The sequence below is a fragment of the Lepidochelys kempii genome, chromosome 9 (assembly GCF_965140285.1).
Source record: "Lepidochelys kempii isolate rLepKem1 chromosome 9, rLepKem1.hap1, whole genome shotgun sequence".
In the NCBI taxonomy this organism is placed as follows: Eukaryota; Metazoa; Chordata; order Testudines; family Cheloniidae; genus Lepidochelys; species Lepidochelys kempii.
The window spans coordinates 27,771,045-27,795,354 of NC_136388.1; the positions used below are offsets into that span (position 1 = coordinate 27,771,045).

Below are 24,310 nucleotides of genomic sequence, written 5' to 3' on the forward strand. Positions count from 1 at the left end.
GGTCAATCCATCCTCATCATCGTATCCGCTCATTAGACTCCACACCTGAGCATAGCCATTATATGAACATACCCTCATATCTCCATGTCTGTACTTTGACCCGTCAACCTTTTACCCCCAATCGGGGATATTGCAGATTATGTATTCCTTACGCCATCCGATCCTAAACCGAACTTCACACCCCTTGATAATCGGTACGTTATTCCCTGATTACCAGAAACTTCTACGCTTAAACTCTGTACCATTCACTTTTTTAAAATATCTTAATAAAATTTTTAAATCTGTTCTTTCACTGGACCAACTCCTGTTGGTGAGAGAGACAAGCTTTCGAGCCACACAGAGCTCTTTTTCATATCTGGGAAAAAGAAAAGGAGGACTTGTGGCACTAACGAGACTAACAAATTTATTTGAGCATAAGCTTTCGTGAGCTACAGCTCCCCACTCTGAACTCTAGGGTATAGATGTGGGGACCTGCATGAAAGACCCCCTAAGCTTATTCTTACCAGCTTAGGTTAAAAACTTCCTCAAGGTACAAACTTTGCCTTGTCCTTTAACCCTATGCTGCCACCACCAAGCGTGTTAAACAAAGAACAGGGAAAGAGCCCACTTGGAGACTACTTCCCCCCAAAATATCCCCCCAAGCCCTACACCCCCTTTCCTGGGGAAGGCTTGATACAAATCCTCACCAATTTGCATAGGTGAACACAGACCCAAACCCTTGGATCTTAAGAACAATGAAAAAGCAATCAGGGTCTTAAAAGAAGAATTTTAATTAAAGAAAAAGTAAAAGAATCACCTCTGTAAAGTCAGGATGGTAAATAGCTTACAGGGTAATCAGATTCAAAACATAGAGAATCCCTCTAGGCAAAACCTTAAAGTTACAAAAAGACACAAAAACAGGAATATACGTTCCATTCAGCACAGCTTATTTACCATTTACCAGCCATTTAAACAAAACGAAATCTGATGCGTTTTTAGCCAGATTACTTACTAACAAGTTCTAATACTCCATTCCTGTTCTGTTCCCTGCAAAAGCATCACACAGGCAGACAGACCCTTCATGCATCCAATGAAGTGAGCTGTAGCTCACGAAAGCTTATGCTCAAATAAATTTGTTAGTCTCCAAGGTGCCACAAGTACTCCTTTTCTTTTAGCGGATACAGACTAACATGGCTGCTACTCTGATATCTGGGAAAGGTACTCAGAGCATCACAGCTAAATGCAAGGTGGACAAGATTGTTTAGCATAAATAGTTAGCACATATTGTAAGGGACCACTCAAGATAGAGTGGCCCATTAACACTCTGCAGTCACAGGACAAAAAGAGGGGGTTAGTGAATTACAGATCTTTGTTCGGTCCGTGATTTTTAGTGTCTAGCAAAGTAATGAATTTAAGCTCCCAGGCTCATCTTTTGAAAGTATTGTGCAGGTTTCCATTGAGGATGAGGACTGATAGCGATCACTCTATATCCGACCTATGTGAAAAGTGTGATAGGGTGTTTTTATCTTTTATCATTTTCCTGTTTGAGTTCATTTGAGAACATAGGGATTGTCTGGTTTTACTCACGTCGTTATTGGAACATTTAATGCACTGGATGACAGTACCCCAGATGTTGTGATATGTATGTGCAGGATCCATGGATCTTGAAAGGTATGTTGTGGGGAATGTTGATCAGTGGATATATGTCTGCAGGTTTTGCATCGTTGTTCTGGCAGGTCTGGTGCTGATTTGAGATGGTGTGTCCTGGTCTGTCAGGGGCTTGCTTCTGATGATAAGCTTGGAGAGGTGATGGATGGGGGGTTGTTTGAAGGCCAGAAGTCAGGGTTCAGGAAAGATTTCTTTCAGGATGGGGTCCCCATCAAATATGGGTTTGATAATATCCCATATGGGTTCCAATGTGGGGTGGTAGGTGATAACTAGGAGTGTGCGGTTGGAGCGGGTTTATGTATTGAAGCAGGTTCTCTTGAGGTATTTGGGTGGCCCATTCCATGATCCAATCTACTTCTCTGGTGGAGTGTCCTTGTTTGGTGAAGGTGATTTTGAGTGTGTTAAGGTGTATATCCCAGACTTTCTCCTCTGAGCATATTCTGTGGTATCTGAGTGTTTGGCTGTAGATCGATTTCTTGGTTTGTTTGGGATAATTACTGGATCTGTGAAGATAAGTGGGGTGATCCATGGGTTTCTTGTATATAGATATCTGTAGGGTTCCATTGTTGAAGCTGATTGTGGCATCCAGGAAGCTGATGCTGGTGTAGGAGTGTTCTAGAGAGAGTTTAATGGATGGGTAGTAATTGTTGAAGTTGTGATGAAAATCTATGAGGGAGTTCAAGCCATCTGTCCAGAGGATGAAAATATCATTGATGTATCTCAGGTATATCATTGGTTTTGTGGTACATTTGTCCAGAAATTCTTCTTCAAGGTGGCCAATGAAGAGGTTGATACATTGGGGAGCCATCCTAGTACCCACGGCTGTCCCCATGGTTTGGACAAAGTGTTTGTTGTTGAATGTAAAATTGTTAGGGGGGAGGATGAAATGGATGAGTTTGGCAATGTGTTTGGGGTGGATATCTGAGGGTTGTCTATTGTCTTGTAAATATTTGAGGCAGGCAGCTCTGCTGTTATTGTGAGGGATGTTGGTGTATAGGGAAGTGACATCCATGGTGGCGAGGACAGTGTTCTGAGGCAGGTGGTTAATGTTGCAGAATTTATAGAGAAAGTTGGTTGTGTCCTGAAGGAAACTGGCTCAAAAGCTTGTCTCTATATAAAAGATATTACCTACCCACCTTGTGTCTCTAATATCCTAGGACCAACAGAGCTACAACTACACTGCATCATCCAAATGTTATCTGGACAACCACTGTTGATTGGGGTATCGTGTGCAAAAGGGCTGCTCAATTAGACTTTAACGGATACTTATTTGTAAAATCCAATACAAACACTTCGCAAGAGGAAATACTGGAGACAAGACGGAGCACTGAATGTCGGGGGCTTTTAGTCTCACAGCACCACACCGCTATATTAAAGAGAGGCCCATCCACAGAGTAGCACTCAATGTATTTTGGTATCCCTCCCTGGTGTTTCCTCTCCTCCAGCTGTGCATTCCCTGCCGCTCTTTTCTTTGATGAGATCAAACACATTGTCAAAGCTTGGCTACTGCCTATGTTGACTGTGTATTTTAATTCTAGTTCAGAGAAAGACTGAAGAGCTCAAGAAAGACAGCATTCACATTGCTTCTGCTGATGAAAATGGTAAACTGATACCCAGAGGAGCTGCTTCTGCTTTCCGTCTTGGAGGGCTGCATTCTATTCTGCACACACCAGTACCTATCGGATAGTGACAAAGGGCAGGGAACTCAGAAAAGAGAAATAAAAATGGTTTGGGATTAGAAGGACTGGCAAGATTAAAAGAACTAGAAGTGTGGCTTCTCTGAGCCATAACTGGGGGATATGGCTTGTTGCAAGGTTGTGAAGGAAGTAAATAGTAAGGTGGAAGGTGAATTATGGCACACGGAAATATAACTGAGTAATGGGATTCATTGTGATTGGATATCAGGAAAAGCTTTTGGCCAACCATTTCTATTGGATTGGGAATAGCTGTCTGAGGGGAGTGGTGCAAACCCCTTCACTTGGGATATTTATGTGTGGACTAAATATAGGAAACAGTCTTGCATTGGCAGTGGACGGATTAGAAGACTTAATAGGAGTTTCCCCATATCTAGCTTCCAGTCTCTTGCTTCTCAAGACAGCAGAGGTGGGAACTGCTTTAGACACTGTAGCCCTGATCCAACACTTCACTTAAATGCTTAACTTTAAGCAGTGAGCTGTCCTGTTGACTTCAATGGGACTATTCCTTGTTTAAAATTAAGCCCATGCTTTACTGCACATGCTTAAGTACAGTATGGGATCAGGGCCCATATGTCCCTTCCCACACCAAAGCGGGGAAGGGCTCCACACTGGTGGACAGCAACCCTACCAATGGTTTAGGAGCAGCGAGTTGATAAACTCCAAAGATGTTCCAGCTAGCTGGCGTGTGTTAAGGAAAGGGAAGGGGGAGAAGGGGTGTTGAAAAGCCAGGGAGGGAATTCCTCCCAAGATGCTAGGAAGAAATGCTCTCCTAGAACACAACGCCTTCCCTAATTAATTCTCATTGCTGCTATTCAGATATACATGCAGTGCTGTCACAAGACCTCAGCAGTTTAGGCATTTTGTGCGACATGGAGGTATGGTTCTCTGGTCCCTACAATTATACATTTTATTCTTAACAATTTTCCCTCTGAAAAAGAGCTGACTCTACATTGAATTTGCTGTTTTCAAATTTAAGTTTAATGAAGACTTCATAAGACTGTTTGAGGAATCTCTGCGCACACTGTCCCATATTGGGCCACCAACTATTCTAGCATATAGGCCAGAATCATCAAGAGAAGACGTGGAGATACAGGTGATGTTTCTTTCTGCTACATGGTAATGTGTTTGTATTAACCCCCAAGAGCTGCAGGAGGGAAAAATGAAATCTCTGTAAGATGCTGCCATCTGTCAAACTCAACTTGCAAGGGTTTCATTAGCAGTGAGAGGTTGTCATTCACTAGGGCATTGAAATGTGTAATCCACATACCAAAATACATTAAGACTGTGCAAGCATCCCACACTATTTCATGCTGAGGATACATTTCTAGGGCAAAATCTAGTTCTTTCACTAAAACTGAGATATACAATCTTATTTTGGTTTATGTATAATGTTCTTGGTAGTACATAGTTCTGGTTAGCCCAAAGTGGTATGTGTTTATCTAATAGAGTCTATTAGAGTTTATCTAACACTGCTTCAGAAATGAGACAGTGGCCAAGCAATCTAAATATCATTCTGTAAGGCTGGGAGCCGGAAGCAGACAGTGTTCCACTGTCCAGAGCTGCCCTTGAAACACACCTGATCATTTATCTGAATTTGATCCAGGGTGCTGGGACTAAGAAACACCCTGTGAAATAAATAAATAAGCCACAGGGGAAGGAGGAAAAACAGTCTCTGAAAATACTTTTTGCCAGGAACCCAGGCAACAAAAAGTTTGCAGCACTGCCCAGGCTCCTCTGTCACCACTTTGCAGAAGCTAGACAGCTCTTCAAGATCCCTGATGAAATAAGTTGGATAACTTACAGTGTTTGGCAATCGCCTTAGAAAGTAAAAGTGAGCCAATAGTCTTCAAACTGTCATGCTAATCATCTCAGAAGCTTGGTTGTGCATGCATAGACTGAAATAAAGGACTTTAAAACATGGCGTTTTTGAAGGTGCCTCCTTTTCCTAGAATAGGAGGATTATAGAAACATTACATCAACGTGCAAATCCTTGTTTTCCTCTCCGACCCCCCCCATTGTAGATAGAAGAGGAATCTCTTGCAACATGTGAGTACTGTGGCAGCTTGCTGAAATTATTTCCTTCCTATGAAGAGCTTGACCCAGCCTCTGAAGATTATGAATCAGTAAGCGATTGCAAAGAGTTAACAGAGCTTCTCCATGAATCACCCCCTACTGGAGTAACACCACTGCTTTGCTTTTCAGTTTTTCTGTTGTGAGCAAAATCAGGATCTCTATGAGTACATCATTACTGAAAAAAAGATTTATGAGAATGCTAGAAATGAGTCAATCTCCATTCACCCTCATGCAGCCCACGGCAGTGAAGTGGACAGGCAGAAAGCAAGGGAGAAAGAATATCAGAGGTACCATTTGCCGGTAAAATATAGTGAACTGTGCAGTTAGTTCTTTTTGGTAGCAACATTCTAACCTGGGGGAGACAATGCAGAGAAATTCAAAATATAGCAAATGGGATTAAAAAAAAGAATCTGCACCAAACAGGAGGAATATATGTCAGGAAAAGTCCACAGAGGACCTGGTCAGTATGTGTTAGCACATGCCCCACTTGAACTGTCTTCTCATTGATATTAGTGATATGACATTTTTGGCTTTAGTAATCTCCAGAAAGTAAGTGAAGCCAGACTCATAATCACAAACTGACAGCGTTAAGCCCCAAATGCCTAAGCCATATTTTTCAGTGAAAAGAACAGGAGTACTTATGGCACCTTAGAGACTAACAAATTTATTTGAGCATAAGCTTTTGTGGGCTACAGCCCACTTCATCAGATGCATAGAATGGAACATATAGTAAGAAGATATATATATACATACAGAGAACATGAAAAGGTGGAAGTAGCCATACCAACTGTAAGAGGCTAATTAATTAAGATGAGCTATTATCAGCAGGAGAAAAAAAATTTGTAGTGATAATCAAGGTGGCCCATTTAGACAGTTGACAAGAAGGTGTGAGGATACTTAACATGGGGAAATAAATTCAATATGTGTAATGACCCAGCCACTCCCAGTCTCTGTTCAAACCCAAGTTAATGGTATCTAGTTTGCATATTAATTAAAGCTCAGCAGTTTCTCCTTGGAGTCTGTTTCTGAAGCTTTTCTGTTGCAAAATTGCCACCTTTAAGTCTTTTATTGAGTGACCAGAGAGGTTGAAGTGTTCTCCTACCGGTTTTTGAATGTTATGATTCCTGATCTCAGATTTGTGTCCATTTATTCTTTCAGTGAGACACTGATTTTGGATGCCTTTGGTTTTTGGGGTAACCAAACTGAGAGACACTTCGAACCCACTTGTCAAAGGTGCTGAATACTCGCGACATTGACATGAATTTGGGTTGTGAGTGCTCAGCACTTCTTAAAAGTTATATTTGGTATGCGTATGTAATGCATATATAGCAGGCCAGGTCCTTGGTATTAAGGTGGCACTCAAGATCAATGGCAACTACCCTGCAATCCCACATTATTACTACTTAGAGAAGTCTGTTTAGAGGGATGTATTAGATTGTTTTAGCAACAAGTGATACTTCTAGCAGTAGCAATACAGAAAAAAGCCCAAACCTTTCAGGTGTGCAAGACCGCAAGATAATGAGAAAACAGTAAAAGGTTTGTCTGTTCTCTCCAAACTCCATCTCTACCTACAGTAGCAACACTTTCCAGTACCATCAATGAAATGAATTGGTGACTTTATAGAAATCTCACCTTCCTTAAAGAAAGAGAAAAGCAAAATAGGATGGAGCTACAGGGAGTGGTAGAAATAGGTTAATGCCAGTACTTAGCAGTACAAATTTTATTCTTAGGGCATGGCTACACTTGCAAATGTAGAGCGCTTTGAGTTAAACCAGCCCTCATAGAGAGCAGTAGGGAAAGTGCTGCAGTCTGTCCACACTGACAGCTACAAGCGCACTGGTGTGTTGACATTTGCGGCACTGGGAGCGGTGCATTGTGGACAGCTATCCCACAGAGGACCTCTTCCCATTCTGGCACTGTGGCTTACGCGGGGGCATTCTGGGTCCTATCCCAATGCCCCATGATGCATCGGTTTGCATCCCAGCAATCCCTCTGCTTCCATCCACAATTGGCGCCATGTTTCTACTTTTTTTGTACTGCATGCTCTGTCTTCCCTTTCAGTCTGCGGGAATGAAGCTCGAACTGCTGAGGAATATGCTGATGAGTCTCGCCAGCACATCACGTTTGGCAGTCAAGTTACTCCTTAAGATCCAAAGTGACAGTGAGGACTCTGACAATGATATCGATGAGAGTAATGCATAAGACACGAGATTGCTTGTGGCATTCATGGACATGCTAACTAGTGTGGAACGGCGCTTTTGGGCTCGGGAAACAAGCACTGAGTGGTGGGATCACATAGTCATGCAAGTCTGGGATGACAAGCAGTGGCTACAGAACTTTCGGATGAGAAAAGCCACTTTCATGGGACTGTGAGGAGCTCGCCCCCACCCTGCGGCACAAGGACACAAGATTGAGAGCTGCCCTGATGGTGGAGAAGCGGGTGGCTATTGCAATCTGGAAGCTGGCAACTCCAGATAGCTACCGATCGGTCGCTAACAAGTTTGGAGTGGGGAAGTCGACCGTTGGAATCGTGTTGATGCAAGTTTGCAGGGCCATTAATTGCATCCTGCTCAGAAGAACCGGGACTCCAGGTAATGTGCATGACATTGTGGATGGCTTTGCACAAATGGGTTTCCCAAACTGCAGAGGGGCGATAGATGGGACACATATTCCAATTTTGGCACCAGCCCACCTAGCCTCCGAGTACGTTGATTGGAAGGGTTATTTCTCTATGGTTCTCTAGGCGCTTGTGGATCACAGGGGGCGTTTCATTGACATTAACGCAGGCTGGCCTGGAAAGGTGCATGACTCCCACATCTTTCGGAACACAGGCCTGTTCAGAAAGCTGCAAGCCGGGACTTTCTTCCCAGACCAGAAGATCACCGTAGGGGAAGTCAAAATGCCCATTGTAATCCTCGGAGACCCTGCTTACCCTTTAATGCTGTGGCTCATGAAACCCTACACAGGGAGCCTTGACAGAAGCAAGGAGTGGTTAAACAACAGGCTGAGCCGGTGCAGAATGACTGTGGAGTGTGCTTTTGGCCATCTAAAGGGCCGCTGGTGCTCTCTGAATGGGAAGCTGGACCTGGCCGATAACAGCATCCACACAGTTATATCCGCGTGCTGTACCCTCCATAAAACATTTGTGAGGGGAAGGGTGAAAAATTCACTCAGGCATGGAACTCGGAGGTTCAACACCTGGAGGCTGAATTTGAACAGCCAAAGAGCAGGAGTATTAGAGGGGCCCATACAGGGCTGCAAGGATTAGGGATGCCTTGAGGGAGCAATTTGAGGCTGAAAGCCACCAGTAGTGTCTGGTGCCCTGCACGGGAGTGAAGTGCAGTGGTTCCAATGTTAGTAGGCATCTGTGTTTGCTACGTATGATGCACTGACTTGCAGTGCCTGCTGTTTTCCTGGGCTAAGGTATATTATTGTTATGCAATAATAAAGAATGTTTTCAAAGCAAAAAAATCCATTTAATGAAAAGAAAATGCATTTATTGAAAAGAAACACAACTGCTTGGGAAACAGTACAATCACAGGTTTGCATATGTCCTGTTATCATACTCAGCCTTCCTGTTGGGAGTGCTGTGCAATGAGTGCTGCTCTTCAGGATGGTTATACTGCATGGTGATGGGGGTTGAGCACAGCGGGTAAGTGTCGTAGTTTTCAGGGCTGGGTGGTGAAGCTACAGGTGTTGGAGGCAGCTGGTGGCGATAAGAACCTGGATGTTGAGGAAAGTGGGTTGGAGGTGACATGGTGGCACAAGGGAAAGAGTTTTGGGACGAGGGCTGCGGGGGCAGGTGCGGTGGTGCTCCGCCTGCATGGCTACGAGCACCTGGATCTAGTCCGCTTGGTGCTCCATGATGCTTATCAGCCGCTCTGTGCTTTGGTGCTGGCGATACACATTCTGCTGGCGGACCCTCCTTTCACTCTCCCGCCACTCCTGCACTTTTTGATTTTCATTAAGGGAGTGCTGCATGACTTCATGTAGCATGTCCTCTTTGCTTCTACGTGGGCTCTTCCTGATTCTTTGCAGCCTCTCGGCCGGTGCTAACACGTATGGCTGAGATCTCGAGGTTGCATCTGTAAAGGCAAAATGCAACACTTAACAGAGGCAGCATTGTTCACACCAGACAGAGCAATGATTCCCCCGTACTTAAGGAGGGCAAGCACAGTCTACACAATTGCATAATTTGCCTGTCCCAAAGCGAGCGCACATAACCCCAGGGAGCTCCAAAATGGTGAATAAGCACAGGGTCAAGGGGGACTGATTGTTTCATGGCTGTACTGTCCTCTGGGTTTCTGTGCCTTGGGGAGAGCCAACAGCTGCAGGGTGCCCCTACACTGAACACTGTCCCCACATTTTCCACGGGAGTTCGTCCTGGAAGATATCTCGCTGCTATGGGTGACCTGGGAAGCAAGGGAGGGTTTTCTACTGCAATGCGGCTTCCGCCCTGGCCCATATGCAGCTTGCCTGTATGCAGCAATGGTCTCCCCGCCCCTCATGGCACAGTGGCACGGACAAGTTAGCCTGACTGGGACAAGGACCACAGTGGCTCTCCCACGAAACCTGCACAAGCGCATTGCCAAGTTCTGGCTGAGACCTTTGAAGAGATCACTGAGGCCGATTACTACGATGTGAGAGAGTACATCATCGCCCTATTCCGCATCTAGGCATGTATGCAGCCCTAACCCTCCTCGCCCCAAGAGCCCGCACCAAATAACTTCCTTCCCAAAATAAAAGCCACTTACCTCTGGTGTTTGTCCTTCCCCAAGCACCGTGACTGCCATGACTGGTTACCTTCCTCCTGGCTGCATGCATCTAGGGATGCTGGAGTGTCTTCCTCCTCCTCAGCACCCTCACTCCTGCTTTGCTCCTCCTCCTCCTGCCTTGTTTAACTGGGCTCTGAAGTGTCCATGGTGGTCCCCAGAGTGGAGGTGGGGTCACCCCTAAGTATCGTGTCCAGCTCCTTGTAGAAACAGCAGGTCGTGGACGCAGCATCAGAGCGGCTGTTTGCCTCGCAGGCTTTGCGGTAGGCATTCTGCAGCTCCTTCACTTTAATCCTGCACTGCAGTGTGTCCCGGTCATGGCCCCTTTCCATGATGTCCCTTGATATCTGCCCAAAGGTATCGTAATTCCTACAGCTGGAGCGCAGCTGGGACTGGACAGCTTCCTCCCCCCAAACACTGATGAGATCCAGCAACTCGCCATTGCTCCATACTGGGGCTCGCCTGGCGCGTGGAGGCATGGTCACCTGGAAAGATTCGCTGAGAGCACTGCACACCTGGCTGAGCAAACAGGAAGGGGATTTTCAAAATTCCCAGAGAATTTAAAGGGCGGGTCTGACGGCTGGTCACCTGAGGGCAGGGCAGTAGAGTTCAAAGTGATGACCAGAGTGGCTAGAACAGGCATTGTGGGACACTTCTGCAGGCTGATCAGAGCGCACGAACAGACCAGGGCATCCACACTGGTGCCATGCCACTCCAGCAGAGGTGCATCAAACATTATTCCACTCGCTAGGGTGGAGTACCAGGAGCGTTCTAGCCACGCAGCGCTCTACGTGCCTTGCCAGTGCGGCTGTGTCGTGAGTTAGAGCGCACTGGGTTGATTTAATGCGCTCTAACTTGCAAGTGTAGCTATGCCCTTGGAGAAGGCATTGGTAGAGCCTTTTTCCTGTCCAAGCTGAAGGCTAATAACCAGATAAATGAATTCTAGCCCTCTGCACAACTAATGAGTTATAAAAAGAGATTAGCTGGATAGTGGTATCCCCACGGCAGTATGGGCTGGTCACCCATTTTACTGCTCATCTTACTGTGCATGTCCAGTTTCTTGGCCCTTAAAAGGAAGCCAAAAGCCCGTGCAAATATCTGCGCCTACTCCATAAACTTAAAGAACAAAAATAAAGTGGCAGGGGAAATGTTAAGAACATTTCTGTCCCTGAACACTCAGTTACAGTAGGAGTTCCATGCACTCCTGTAATGTAAGTATGCTGCACTATGTACCAAATTTAAAATTAAGACAAATACATTATAAACTTAGATAAAGAGAATAACCTCACAATAGCATTAAATAGCAGCCCCCCAATTATGTGTTTTGTTTCTTCCTAATCCATTCTTGCCACGGCTTGCCCAGCATTGGCTATTAGGACAGATTCTCGAGCAGACTTTAGAAGTATGTTTAGCCAGCGTAACATACCTGAAGCTGTGCTGGATACAAAACTGCAAGAGAGAGGCCATTATTTTCTGTATTAAGAAATCTGCATAGTCTGGATAAATTCCATCTTGAAATCCAGTATTCCCACTGCCCTAGCTGTTTCAAAAGATGTTGCACATTCAAAGGCTGGGTCAGCTTGTCAAGATAACTGATGGCAGGGTAGGAGTCTTCACCGTGAAATAAAATCTGGCACACAGTCTGTTAATTTAGGTCTCATGAGACTTCACAGCCATTCAGTGAAATAAAACCAGATCTTCTGACTCAATCTTTTATTGGATCTCAGCCATTCTGAGCTTAGGAATTCTTTCTTTGTTTTCCAGCTCAGAGTTACTGGCAGAATTTTTGTTATTTTATCACCACAGTGAGTATCATCATAAGCAAGAGAGGAAATTTCCAACTCTGCCACCATAACTCCATATTCTGTACTTTCTCTTACGTTCTGTCAGAATATCAGTTACAGAATATCAATTACAGAATCTTGCAAGATGTCAAATCTCTTCTATATAAGATGCATATTTACTAATGAGCTAAAAACTGTAATGTATGCAGAGTTGGTCAAACAATCAAGTAACAGTCAAATTTTACATCATACAGTAATCTATACATGGGCCCAATTCTCCTTTTGTGCACAGATTTCATAGTGGCATCATTCTACTGGAGCCAATGGAGTTACTTGCAGTTGCATAAGTAAGAGGAGAATCAGGCCCAAATAGCCATCAAACAGCAGCTAACTTGCATTACTGTTGCAAGGACATCTGAATTGTACTTGTACCTTTCAAAGCAAGATGTTTGGAATTTATGTCCTGTATGTTTTTGCTTTATAGGCAACAGGAAAGACAAATAGCAAAACAATTTGCCTTCATGGCTGCAGAGCAGGCCAGCTTTGTTGAATGTGAGTTGGATTTTTTTTATTGTTACGAACTTCAACTGAAAATTTGTGCCAGAGTTGGAACGGGTTTTCTCACGGAATGTGGATTTCAGTGCCTCCTCTCAAATTTATTATCAAGTGTGCCATGCCTTTTACGTTAAGGTGGCTCCTAGCATGAAAAAAGAAATAGGCACAGTTGTGTTACACCAGGTGGGTTCTCTCATTCAGACATCAAAGGCTTATGCTTGAACTGTTTGCTTTAATATACAATTTTACACACACACAAGCTACCTTAATAGAACATGAAGGTTGCAAAGTCAAGCCCTGAAAAGTTAGGAAATGCCAGAATTAAGGTTGCCTGTGCAATCTTCATTTGGCCCCTTTGCACGTATGCATGATGACAGTCTGTAATTACGTGAGCACATACTGGTTCTTCCACAGGACCATGCTTCATTCAGTGCACAGGATGGGTGGTGCTCAGTTTATGAGAAGCTATTCAAACATTTTGTTTTATCTTCATTGTTCAATGTGTGGTCCTGGGCCCTTTTTGCTGCACATTATTCAAAGCCTCTCCTGAAGAGAGAATTACTAATTTCTTAATGGGCTCATCACTGCAGTGTCTAAGTGCTTCACAAATATTAACTTATCTTCACAAAACCCCTGTGACATGAGGGTTGGTATTATCCCCATTTTACAGATGGGGAACTGAGGCACAGAGATTAAGGTAAAAAGTATATACTTATTTGGGTCATGGTTTTTCAGTGTATTTATTATGTAGCACTTTATGTATTCAAGCACAACTCCCATTGACTTCAGTTGCAGTTGTGAGTGCTCAGCACCTCTGCAAATTGAGCCCCATGGTCTCAGGGTGAAAGGAAGAACACACAATTAGTGACCAACTGTGAAAAGTTTGATTTAAGTGACTTGCCCAGGATCACCTAGGAATGCTGTGGCAGAGGCAGGAATAGAATCCAGTTCTCCAGGACCACATTCAACTGCCTTAATCATGAGACCATCCTTCCTCTTCCTGCAATCCCCAACCTCGTTCACTAAACAGCTTCCAATTTCGGGGCAGGGGGAGGAGAGAAGAAGTAGGGGTCCTACAAAGAACAGTCTCCTTCACTGCATAACCCTGATTTATCCTCAAAGCAGGTCTAGCCTGTGCACTGAATGAGACAGGGGTCCTGTGGGGAAAAAAACATGTGATCATGTAATTAAAGACTGTATCATAATACATATACACAAGGGGGGCAAATTAACCTTAATTCTGGCATTTCCTAACTTTGTAGTGCTTGACTTTGCAATCTTAATAATAATCTTTTAATGTAGGTTGTGTGTAATGTCCTAGGTTTTGAAAAAAGCAAACTGAAAAAAATTCCATCATGTGGCATCATATTGTCACCCATATGGGTCATCAGCAGGGTTAGAACCTTTGGATTCACTGCACAGACCTCTGTCACTTGAGCTGAGTAACTGATAGTATTGAGGTTTGTCATCCTCTATGCAAACCAGCACAGAAGCATATAGGATATGCCCATTACCAGTGGGTTTCACAGAAATTCATTGATAGAGGAATGGTGAGATTCAGGAATCCTGAGTTTCATTCTGGGCTCTGGAAGTGACTGTGTACCAGTGTGCACAGACCCTTCTGCCCTCTGCCTCTGTCTTCTCTTGCCCACCACTGACTCCTTGTCCCAATCCCGTTCTGCTTTCCTACCCAGTCCTAGTCTCCATTCCTCTGCTCCATCATCCGAGTTTGTCTTCTTGCCCAGCCAGTCCTTTCTAATCTGTATCTCCCCTTGAATGATAATTGGGAATCATTTAAGAACACCTTACTAGGTGCCCAAAATCCTACAATTGAGGAAGAAGACCGTGCTGGTAAAAAAAACTGACCTGGTTTAGAGGAGAAGTAAAGACAGCTATGAAAAAATTATGTATAACAAAGAAAGGGAAATAGATAGGAATGAAATAAATCAGAAGTTAGGAATTGTAGAATATTGATAAGGGAAGCAAACAGACACAAGGAGAAATCTGTGGCCAGAAGAGTACAGTTAAGGACAATAAGAATTAGTTTTTAAAATGTTAGGAACAAAAAGAATCCTGACAATGGTATTGGTCCATTACTAGATGGAAATGGAAGAATTATCAATAATAATGCAGAAAAGGCAGAAGTATTCAATAAATATTTTTGTTCTGTACTTCGGGAAAAAAAATGATTTAATCACATCCGGTGATAACACTCTTTCCATTCCATTTGTATCTCTGGAGCATGTTACACAGAAGCTACTAAAGTTAGGTCCAGATAGCCAGCTCCTTTGAAATTCCTGGATGCAAGTTGAGAGCTCACTGGATTATTAATAATGCTTTTCAATAAGTGTTGGAGCACTGGGGAAGTTCCAGAAGACTGGAAGAAAGCTAATGTGCCATTTTTGAAAAGGGTAAACAGGATGACCTGGGAATTATAGGCCTGTCAACATTGATCCTGGGCAAGATAATGGAGCCACTAATAATTAAAAGAGGGTGGGTAATGTAGTAAACGCAAATCAACATGCATTTATGGAAAATAAATCCTGTCAGACTAACTTGATATCTGTTTTTGTTGAGATTACAAGTTTGATTGATAAAGGGAATAGCATTGATGTAATATACTTAGACTTCTGTAAGGCATTTGACTTGGTATTGAATGATATTTTGATTTAAAACTAGAATGATATAAAATTAACACAGCACATAGTAAATAGATTAAAGACTGGCTAACGGTTAGGTCTCAAAATGTAATTGTAAATGGTGAATTGTCATTGAGCGAGTGTGTTTCTAGTGTGGTGCCGCAGGGATCTGTTCTGGGCCCTACACTATTTAACATTTTTTATCAATGTTCTGGAAGAAAACATAAAATCATCACTGAGAGCTTGCAGAAGACACAGAAATTGGGGGAGTAGTAAATAAAGAAGAGAACAGCTCGGAGAAGGGAGCATGCCCAGTGAGGACAGAATTTTCAGAGATTTTTAGCTGTTAAGCTTTAGCAAGTCTCTAAAGAGACTGTGTGAATTTTTCAAATGCTTATAACTTGGGCAGATTTCCACAGGGATGGCAAAATGCACATCCTTGACACAAAGGCCATCCCTCTGCCAACTTTCAAGTCCCTGCTGCAAAGCGGGTAGGTGACAGAGCGTTTCAGAGAAAAGGTCTCAAGAATTTAACAACTTAGTTTTTCATAGCCACCTTCTCTGAAATCGCTAATCTGTTTTGGCTGAAATATTCCAAAAAATTTTCAAGCCGTGGCAGACACCCACCATGGAAAATTTCTGCTCCAAAAAGTTGAAGTTTGCAAGTTATAAGCAACTGAAAACAGGGTCTTCTAATGGGAAATGTTGGGCAAACTTAATAATACATGGTGCTACTATTGCTCCACCTATAAATATGTAACTCTTTTCTTTTCTCTATAGATTCAAAGCAACTCAAAACCATTTCCTACCAGCTCTCCCATGAGCCACCCTCCCCTGGAGGTTGGACTCTCATGCCTTATGAGACACTTGAAAGAGTAGAGAAAGAGGGAATTAACTACAGTACTACTTGCTGTGACTTTACCATTGCGGGTGGAAAGGTAACAGCTCCTGTACTTTCTCTGTGATAGATCCCCACTCTTGGGTCTGACCCTTCCAGGGTGACATTCACCTCTGTGCACAAGGCCATGCACCACTTAAGAAGGGCCTTAGTGGGACTTAAATGATGTGTAGGACTTTCACTGCCTCTGGTCATTGGGGTGAGTTTCACCCCCCAGTGTGCAATAGGCCAGCAACTCACAACACCGAGGAGTTTAGAGAGCTGGTCTCTCCACCCTCCACCATATTCTGACCCACAGTTCTGTGTCAGTTGCTTTATCAGAGGTCATGGCCAGCAAAGGAGCTTCATCCATTTGCTGCTTTGCCTGCAGCCATTGAGACACTTTTAGCAACGTAAGCTTATAGTGTTTCTTGACAGTCAGAGTCTTGCTAATTTCCTTTTCTTTTTGCCTTTACCTGGTAGTCCTCTCCATTTTAGCTTATGCCTGAAATGGGAATACAGTGAAGTCCTTTTGTTGAGGAACAAAATGAGCTGTAACACGTAGCAGGGGAGTATGATCTAGTAATGAAAGCACTAGACAAGCGGTTCATGAGATCAGTGTTCTAATCCTAGCCCTTCAAACCTCTCTGTGCCTGTCTAAAGTAATTGTATGACCACCATGACCACAGTCATCTTGTAGACTTAGAAGATGTCTATACTAGCGAACTTACAGTCGCACAGCTGTACCGAAGCAGCTGTGTCGCTGTAGGATTGCTTGTGTAGCCACTCTACACCAATGGGAGAGAGCTCTCCTGTCAACATAATAAAACCACCTCCATGAGCGCTGTACGTCTGTTGGTGTAACTTATGTCACTCAGGGGTATTTTTTTCTATACTCCTGAGCAACATCAGTTATAAAGACAAAAGTGGAAGTGTAGCCATGGCCTTAGACTGTAAGGGTCTTCAGGGCACAGATCCAAGTAACAGGTGGAGGGTGAGTGAGAGGGAAAAAAAAAATCAACATCAAATGTTTTAACTCCAAGCTAGGAGCCAGGCTTTGCTGCAGTGGGTGTAATAAGGCACTAAGCTCTTAACAAGATAAACACATGAACAACTGGGAAATTGTGCCATTCATAGTGAGGTTGATGTGAAGATCCAACTCATCATTTTTTTTCCTTCTTTTTAATATGTAGCTCGTGAAGCAACAGTTCTTGGAAAAATCCTACAAACAAGGAGGAAAGTTCCTTACCATATTCCCAGACGGCACAGCACAATTATTGTATCCTTCACAAGGCTCATTTACCTGAGCAGTCGAGAAATTTAATCACATTTTAAAAGATTAGTTCCTTTTTACCTCAGAATAACTTGATGTCTCACTCGCTTTTGCTATCGCCACCCAAACAAAATGATTTAGATTTTTAAGACCAACTAGTGACTCCTTAAATGGCCCCTGATTTTCAGGAAGGACTGAACATCTGCCCTGTGAAAGTCAGATCCCTTCCTAATGTCTCAAGTTAGGCACCCAAAAATTACTGCTTATGTGACAATTTAGGCTTTAAATCTTAACTAGTATTGTATGATGATAAAGGCATGTTCTACAAACGACGCCAGTCTCAATCTGAGAAGGCTGTTTCTGATTACCGGAATAACTTCTCTTTTCGCCAAGGAACTCCAGCTGCTCTAGAAGTACTAAGTGTAACTGCTGTGATCGGTTCAAGAATTGAACACCATGCGTTCTTGACTGAGCAGTGCCTGGTAATATTTCATGACAAGAGGATGTCTGTTTGGAGAACTAGACTGGATTTCTATGTAAGAGGGTGGCAGGGCAACACAATAATAGGAGCCGCTCATTTGCCCCCGCCCCTGCAGTAACAGAAGGCATGGAAATACTAATTTAGAATCAGTGGGGGATGGGGAAGCAAAGCTTCCCCAAACCTGGGAATGGCAAAGGACAAAACCTACCCTGAAGTCTTAGCTGTCACTGGGTTGATTGCTACAGAGATATCAAGAACAGACACAGTAAGCTCCTAATCCTTAATGATAGTGGGGTTACTGCCACACTGTAATGAAACTGGCTTGCTTCAGGGCATACTCTATTTTAAAGCATATGCATTCAAAACAGAACAGAGCTTGGTTCGAAATAACAATACCTTTAATACCCTTAAGTATCCTAGAGCACTTTGCAAAGCCACAAGCTGGACGCTGGTCGTGCTGCACTGAGGCTCCCAGTGGGCGCCCTGCAGCATGTCACACAGAGGCTCAGCGATTAGAACCTTTGTACTGTACTGACGGTTGGCCAGGGCACCAGGTAGATCTGCCACTCTCTTGGAAAGAGCACTGGGAGATCATTTACCTGCAGCTGGAGCTTCGGTCTAACAACCTCAAATGGAGTTGCACCTCTCACAGTGAAACAGCCTGCCCCGCCCGCGTAGCACTGGAGTGTCAATCATTTGGAGCAATGTGTGGCCAAGTTCACCCGCAAGCTTCTTCAGGAGGCGCAAGCACTTTATAACCTGAGCTATGCTGATATACCCCCACCCATGGGTGTCCATTCTTGAAAATGACTTTCAAATGGTAGATCTAAGATTAACCTTTTGGAAAAGTGTCCTATGTTTAAGAAGGAGCATGTAAAAGATACTAGAGACAGTTACAAGCCATGAATTTACAAGACATCAAGACCTGTTTAAACCCAACAGAAATAGAACATCTCCAAGTGACTGTCTAGTCCTGAAACTAGCTTTGCCATTGTCCATTGTTACCTCTAAGATCCTCTTGTTGTTTTTCCTTTGCAGTAACATTTTTCTGACTCAGTGACACACCAGAGAGGATTTATTAAAATACTGCTCCCAAAGTGAACATGGGTTTGAGATAACTTCCCTGCCTTTGCTACCACCCCCACGCCTACTCAGTTCCAGGGATAGAGCTATTAATTAATATTGTCAAATGACAAGATGCCATAAATGTGTATGATGCATGTTAAATCAAGTCTACCAGAGATAGCTTATCCCTGGGCTCATAAAGATACTCCTAAAGAGCAAGTGTTTTCAGATTGCACCAAGTGTTTGGGGTTGTTGTTGTTGTTTTTTTTTTGGGGGGGGGGGGGTTGGTTTTTTATTTGCATGATTATTTCTATGGGGAGGATACATCCTGACCCAGATTTCCTTACAGGGTTTCACTGCTTCCATTACAATTACACAAGTTGATTCAGTATACCCAGAACATTTTTCCAGATGTGTCCATAAGCACTGACTTTTATTTTCCTCTGGAGGTGCTCCAGCCCCTCTCGACCTTGCCCTCGCTCTGCCTCTTCCCACCCCTGCTCCACCCCCTCCCCAAGGCCCTGCCCACCTGCCACTTGCTGCTCTCCACCCTCCCCCAAACCCCTGCCTCAGCAGCCAATCAGCTGTTTGGCGGTGCCCCCAGCCTATCTGATTGGGGTGCTGCTGAACAGCTGTGGCAGGTGGGTGCTGAGCACCCACTATTTTATTCCCATGGGTGCTCCAGTCCCGGAGTCGGTGCCCATGTATGTGTTTTTAGTGTATATTTGTTAAATGGCATTACCTGCCTCTTTGGTTACTGTTGTAAGGAATCATTTCTGTTTAAATGAGGGAACACGTTAATAGAGTCCTCCATCCCTCACCACTCCTTGCTGGTTGCATACAGACCACCTGTACACAGGACTCCTCACAGGCTACAGCGAGACATTTTTCTGGAAACCTGTAAGCAATTGCTCTTACCACCATTCATCCTCTGACATCAAGACACATTGTTGCAAGGGACTTGGCCTCTAACACCCCCTGGTGGCCATTTCCTTGGCCCAAAAATGGCCTCTCTCTGTCAGAGTCTTCTTCCTAACATGGTCGTATCCCCAGGTTAAAAGCCACTTAAAAGTTCAGTCCTCTCCCAACTATAATTCCACATAAATATTGAAACTAATAATTATTTTGCCCAGTTGGGTTGCACTGGAGTTCTCTCTTCTTGGCCACTAAGCCCAGGTCCTGAAAAGCATCTCCCAGGCTGGCTTCCGCCCAGTAAGTTTTCCCTCCACTCCTTCCCTTCCCTAGGAAGTGTGGTAGCTTCCCCCAAGGATAGCCCTGCTTCAACAGGCCCTGTCTCAGGACTGCCCCCACAGGAGCCTTACCTTTTCCTTGGGGATCTCTTGCAACCTAACTCCCCCAGGGCCTTCCCCGAAAGAAAACACCTCTCCTAGGTCTCCCTCTGTTGAGCTGACAGTTCTGTGTAAGCAGTTGTCTCTCACCCCCTTACAGCTGGGGTCAGTTGTTATAATTAAGTCATCATCATACTCAGCTGGGGGATAGCTGCCAGGGCCCAGGCAAGGCTGAGCCCAGCTTACCTTAAAAGGCCAGCCTGAGACAGAGCCCTTTGGTTAAAATGTTGGCAGCTCAGTCTCACAGGCTTTAAACAATATTCTAGCTGATGTGATAACTTTTGTATTATAAAACACTTATCAAAACTATTGAATGCTTGATAAAAGGGCAGTTCTACTCGCCAAACAATGAGGCTTTGAACACCTTATCTGAGCACAGCTATCCATCTGGCAATCTGGCCATTATCATTGTGCAAAAGCGGAGAGGTTATATTTGTATAGTACAGGAAGACAAACCAAAAAATGCAGACATCCAAGCAGTGTTTGAGTCCAGTGGCAAAGGTACTTGCTATCATCCAAACGGAACTGTATGGTATGTCCATGTAAATCACATCACCCTGGTTGTCTGGTTAGCATGTGCTGACACAGCTGTAGCTCAGCAGGGTTATTTTCCCCCTTTGTTTAAAAATGAGCATTTTAATAGCACCTTTTAAATAAATTCAAATGCCAAGCTATAGCATAGGTTGGGTGCTTTCCAACTTGAAGTTTTATTTATGTTCCGAGGCCATGATCATGCAGCCCAGTAATGTTGTGCATAAGCAAGCCCATTGAGGTGAATGGAACCACTCTTATGCTTAAAGTTAAGCACATATGAAATGTTTGCAGGATCAGGGCCCATTGTTGTAAAACATACAAAGCCAACCTAAATCACAGGTGAAGACTTAAGATGAAAACTGTAAATCCCTCTGAACTAGACGTGTAACAACCCCTGAAATGTACAGTATTTGCAGAGCTGCATTTTGTGCACCGGGGACTCTTCCCTGGGAGCTGAGAAGCCTTCGAGGGGGATGATGTGTGGGGGAAACGGTTAACACCAATTCCACTTTTTACTCCCCACCCACACAAGCAATAAATTTGCCTAAAATACCATACAGCAAAGTCAGTAACTGTAAAGCCCTGGAAACTTTGCAGTGAATTAAAGAGAAGAGAAAACAGTGGGGTGAAAGCCTCTCCTTTTTCTACTTCTGGGTATTTGGGTTTCAACTCTGCAAGGGACCAAAACCCCCGTGAGCAACTTTTGACTTGAATAGGAGTTGAGCATCTCTTAGGGTATGTCTACACTATGGAATAAGGTCGAATTTATAGAAGTCAGTTTTTTAGAAATCGGTTTTATATATTCAAGTGTGTGTGTCCCCACAGAAAATGCTCTAAGTGCATTAACTCGGCGGAGTGCTTCCACAGTACTGAGGCAAGCGTCGACTTCTGGAGTGTTGCACTGTGGGTAGCTATCCCACAGTTCCCGCAGTCTCCGGAAATGAGATTCAAAAGTTCGCGGTTCTTTTTCTGTCTACCTGGCCAGTGCATTTGAGTTGAGAGTGCTGTCCAGAGCGGTCACAATAGAGCACTCTGGGATAGCTCCTGGAGGCCAATACCGTCGAATTGTGTCCACAGTACCCCAAATTCGACCCGGCAAGGCCGATTTAAGCGCTAATCCACTTGTCAGGGGTGGAGTAAGGAAATCGATTTTAAGAGCCCTTTAAGTCGAAAAAAAGGGCTTCATCGTGTGGACGGGTGCAGGATTACATCGATTTAACGCTGCTAAATTTGACCTAAAGTCCTAGTGTAGACCAGGGCTTAGAGGTGCTGAGTGCTTTCAACACTGTGTGAAGTCAAGCCCTTAGGGCTCTGTTTTATGACCTACCTCAGCAGGAGAAAGACTCCCACTGACTGTGGACTAGGTTTAGTAAGGGCCTGTACCTCCAGACCATTACTCGTGAGTAGTCCCTTGATTGCAGGACAGTAAAAAGTTTGCAGGAGTGGGTCTACATTGTATTAGTAACAGCAAGGCATGATCTGTTATGTAAAGCACTAATTTATTTCCTTCTTGTTTAGGATAAACATAAATATTCAGGGAGGACATTATTCAGACCAAGCAGGCAACAGGGTGCGAATGTGGACCTGGCCAAGCAGTTTGATGGACTCTGTACCCCGCGTTTCATTTAAACCCATATTTATATCCTTGAACCAATATGTTGGTGTCAGGATAGTTGGACAAGACAAGATTGCGGTTTCTTTTCTTGCCAAGGGGGAACAAGCCAAATTCAACGTGGGAACAAAAGTGCAGGTACTTTAGCATACACACACCCCCCCATCCCCATTGGATCACCCGCACGTCGCCTTGCCCTTAAACTTGTCTCCTTTTGTTTGGCCACAGGCAGCTTGGGCATTTTCTGTAATATGTTTGGCCATTTCCCCCACACCTCACTGGTATCATCATGGTCAATTTGTTCGTTGTCGAACCTCCGTAGAACCTCATCCTTAAGTGTCAAACTATCTTCCCTGTCCACAAACCGCAACAACTCAGCTTCTGTTCCGCACTAGCCTTTTCACACAGGAATCCATTACAAGCAATCTGTGTTGCTCTGCAATGTTCTCTCTTAGGATCACTTTACAGTCTCTCACATTTTTTAGATTTCTTCTTCTTCTCAGGAAGTAATTGATCTGGACCCTGTTGGCCCTGCTCTTTACAAATAGCCTTACAACTTTCAGCAAACATCTTTATATAAAATGAAACTTACAATTTCAGAGAAGGAGATTGAACTCAAAGGGACATGTGATATGTTTCAAAATAGAGATCATTCTGTCCCTCTATGCAGAAATTAGTCTGTCTGCAAGTTTGTCAATAGTCAATATATTGATCTGCAGCAGCCAAACGCAGCCCCTCTGTACAGATTATTCCTGTCAGAAGCACCAGTAATCTGCACTGGGAGCTATTTAGATTGTAGAGAGATGGGGAATGGATTAAATTCTTCAGAGCACCTTGTTTGTTGGAGTCAGGAAAGATGCATGCAGAGGGGCATCTCCATCTTAATTTATTTCAAATATTTTATTTCAATCACTGAGCATTTTACCTGGTTCACATTGTTTCTAATATCACAAGCCAGCAATGAGAACAGCAAATTAAATCTTTAATTAGCAGGAGTACCGGACATGCAACCTACTACTACGAGAAAGAGAGCACCTCCCCCTCACAGGTTTGGATGGGAGAACCAGGCTTATGCTCCCATTGCTGGGTGTAGCTTTGCTTATGGGCACCTGTAGCTTGCAAGTTTTGCTCTCGTGTTTCTCTCTGCTCCTGTGAGTTTTGATCCTCGAGGAACTGTTGATTGCTGTTCTAAATATAAACATTTTATAACTCTTCCCCCACACCTTCTTTCCTTCAAAGGTAAGGCAGCCTGATGAACGTCCACCACCAAAACATGTACGCGAAGAAGACCTGCTGCTGTTTGCATGCAAAATAAAGATTCAGCGTCTGTTTGATAGACTACATGGATGTTTAAACTTCCCTTCTACTGAGCAGTGGGACAAAATCAAACCCCCTTCCTACCTTGCAACACAGGCTTTAAAATTAATGTACCTTTGTAAGAATTCTGATGTAAGTGATGATGTTGACTGTTCAATAAGAGCTGTAATAAATGCACCTGTCTGAAGTCTCTAGCAGTGTGTGTGTTGCATAAAGACAATATTAGTTTAATTATTCTGAGAAATATTTGCAGCTGTGTGTGTATTGAAGAATTGCATTGTTGATACACATTCAAAAAAAGTAGTTTTTTTCCTTCTCTTACTTCAACACCTATCCAGGAGGCCAGTAACCCACCGTCCACCAAAGACAGTGCTTTCTACCTTTAGTAGTCCCATTAGTATAAGTGGGATTATTCATGCATTATACCTAGTGGTAAGTGGTTATGGAATGGTGCCCTTCGGGATGCACTGATTTATGTTAACTGAGTCAAAGCATGCACTATTGGGGCATGAGTCAGAGATGCTGCCTTTGCTCATTTCTAATAGTGGTTGAGAGTAGAACCATTTGATCTATATTTAAAAAAAGAACAACTGCCCCCAAACTATAAAAATAATGTTTTTAATCTGTTCATTTTC

At 43.7% G+C, this 24,310-nt stretch overlaps 1 protein-coding gene across 2 annotated transcripts in view; it reads left to right on the plus strand.

The window, feature by feature from the left end:
- ERICH6 (glutamate rich 6) overlaps positions 1 to 23,869 on the plus strand; it is a 41,786-nt gene extending 17,917 nt beyond the window's left edge. For both annotated transcript variants that reach the window (XM_073359692.1, XM_073359693.1), the window contains exons 8-18: positions 3,186 to 3,248; positions 4,161 to 4,219; positions 4,321 to 4,437; positions 5,366 to 5,467; positions 5,547 to 5,704; positions 12,458 to 12,525; positions 15,948 to 16,105; positions 17,238 to 17,323; positions 20,592 to 20,744; positions 22,265 to 22,496; positions 23,598 to 23,869. In XM_073359692.1, coding sequence (XP_073215793.1) covers positions 3,186 to 3,248; positions 4,161 to 4,219; positions 4,321 to 4,437; positions 5,366 to 5,467; positions 5,547 to 5,704; positions 12,458 to 12,525; positions 15,948 to 16,105; positions 17,238 to 17,323; positions 20,592 to 20,744; positions 22,265 to 22,496; positions 23,598 to 23,861 — 1,460 coding nt within the window. In that variant the 3' untranslated portion in view covers positions 23,862 to 23,869. The remainder of the gene's footprint in view (positions 1 to 3,185; positions 3,249 to 4,160; positions 4,220 to 4,320; positions 4,438 to 5,365; positions 5,468 to 5,546; positions 5,705 to 12,457; positions 12,526 to 15,947; positions 16,106 to 17,237; positions 17,324 to 20,591; positions 20,745 to 22,264; positions 22,497 to 23,597) is intronic.
- Positions 23,870 to 24,310: the final 441 nt, after the last annotated feature.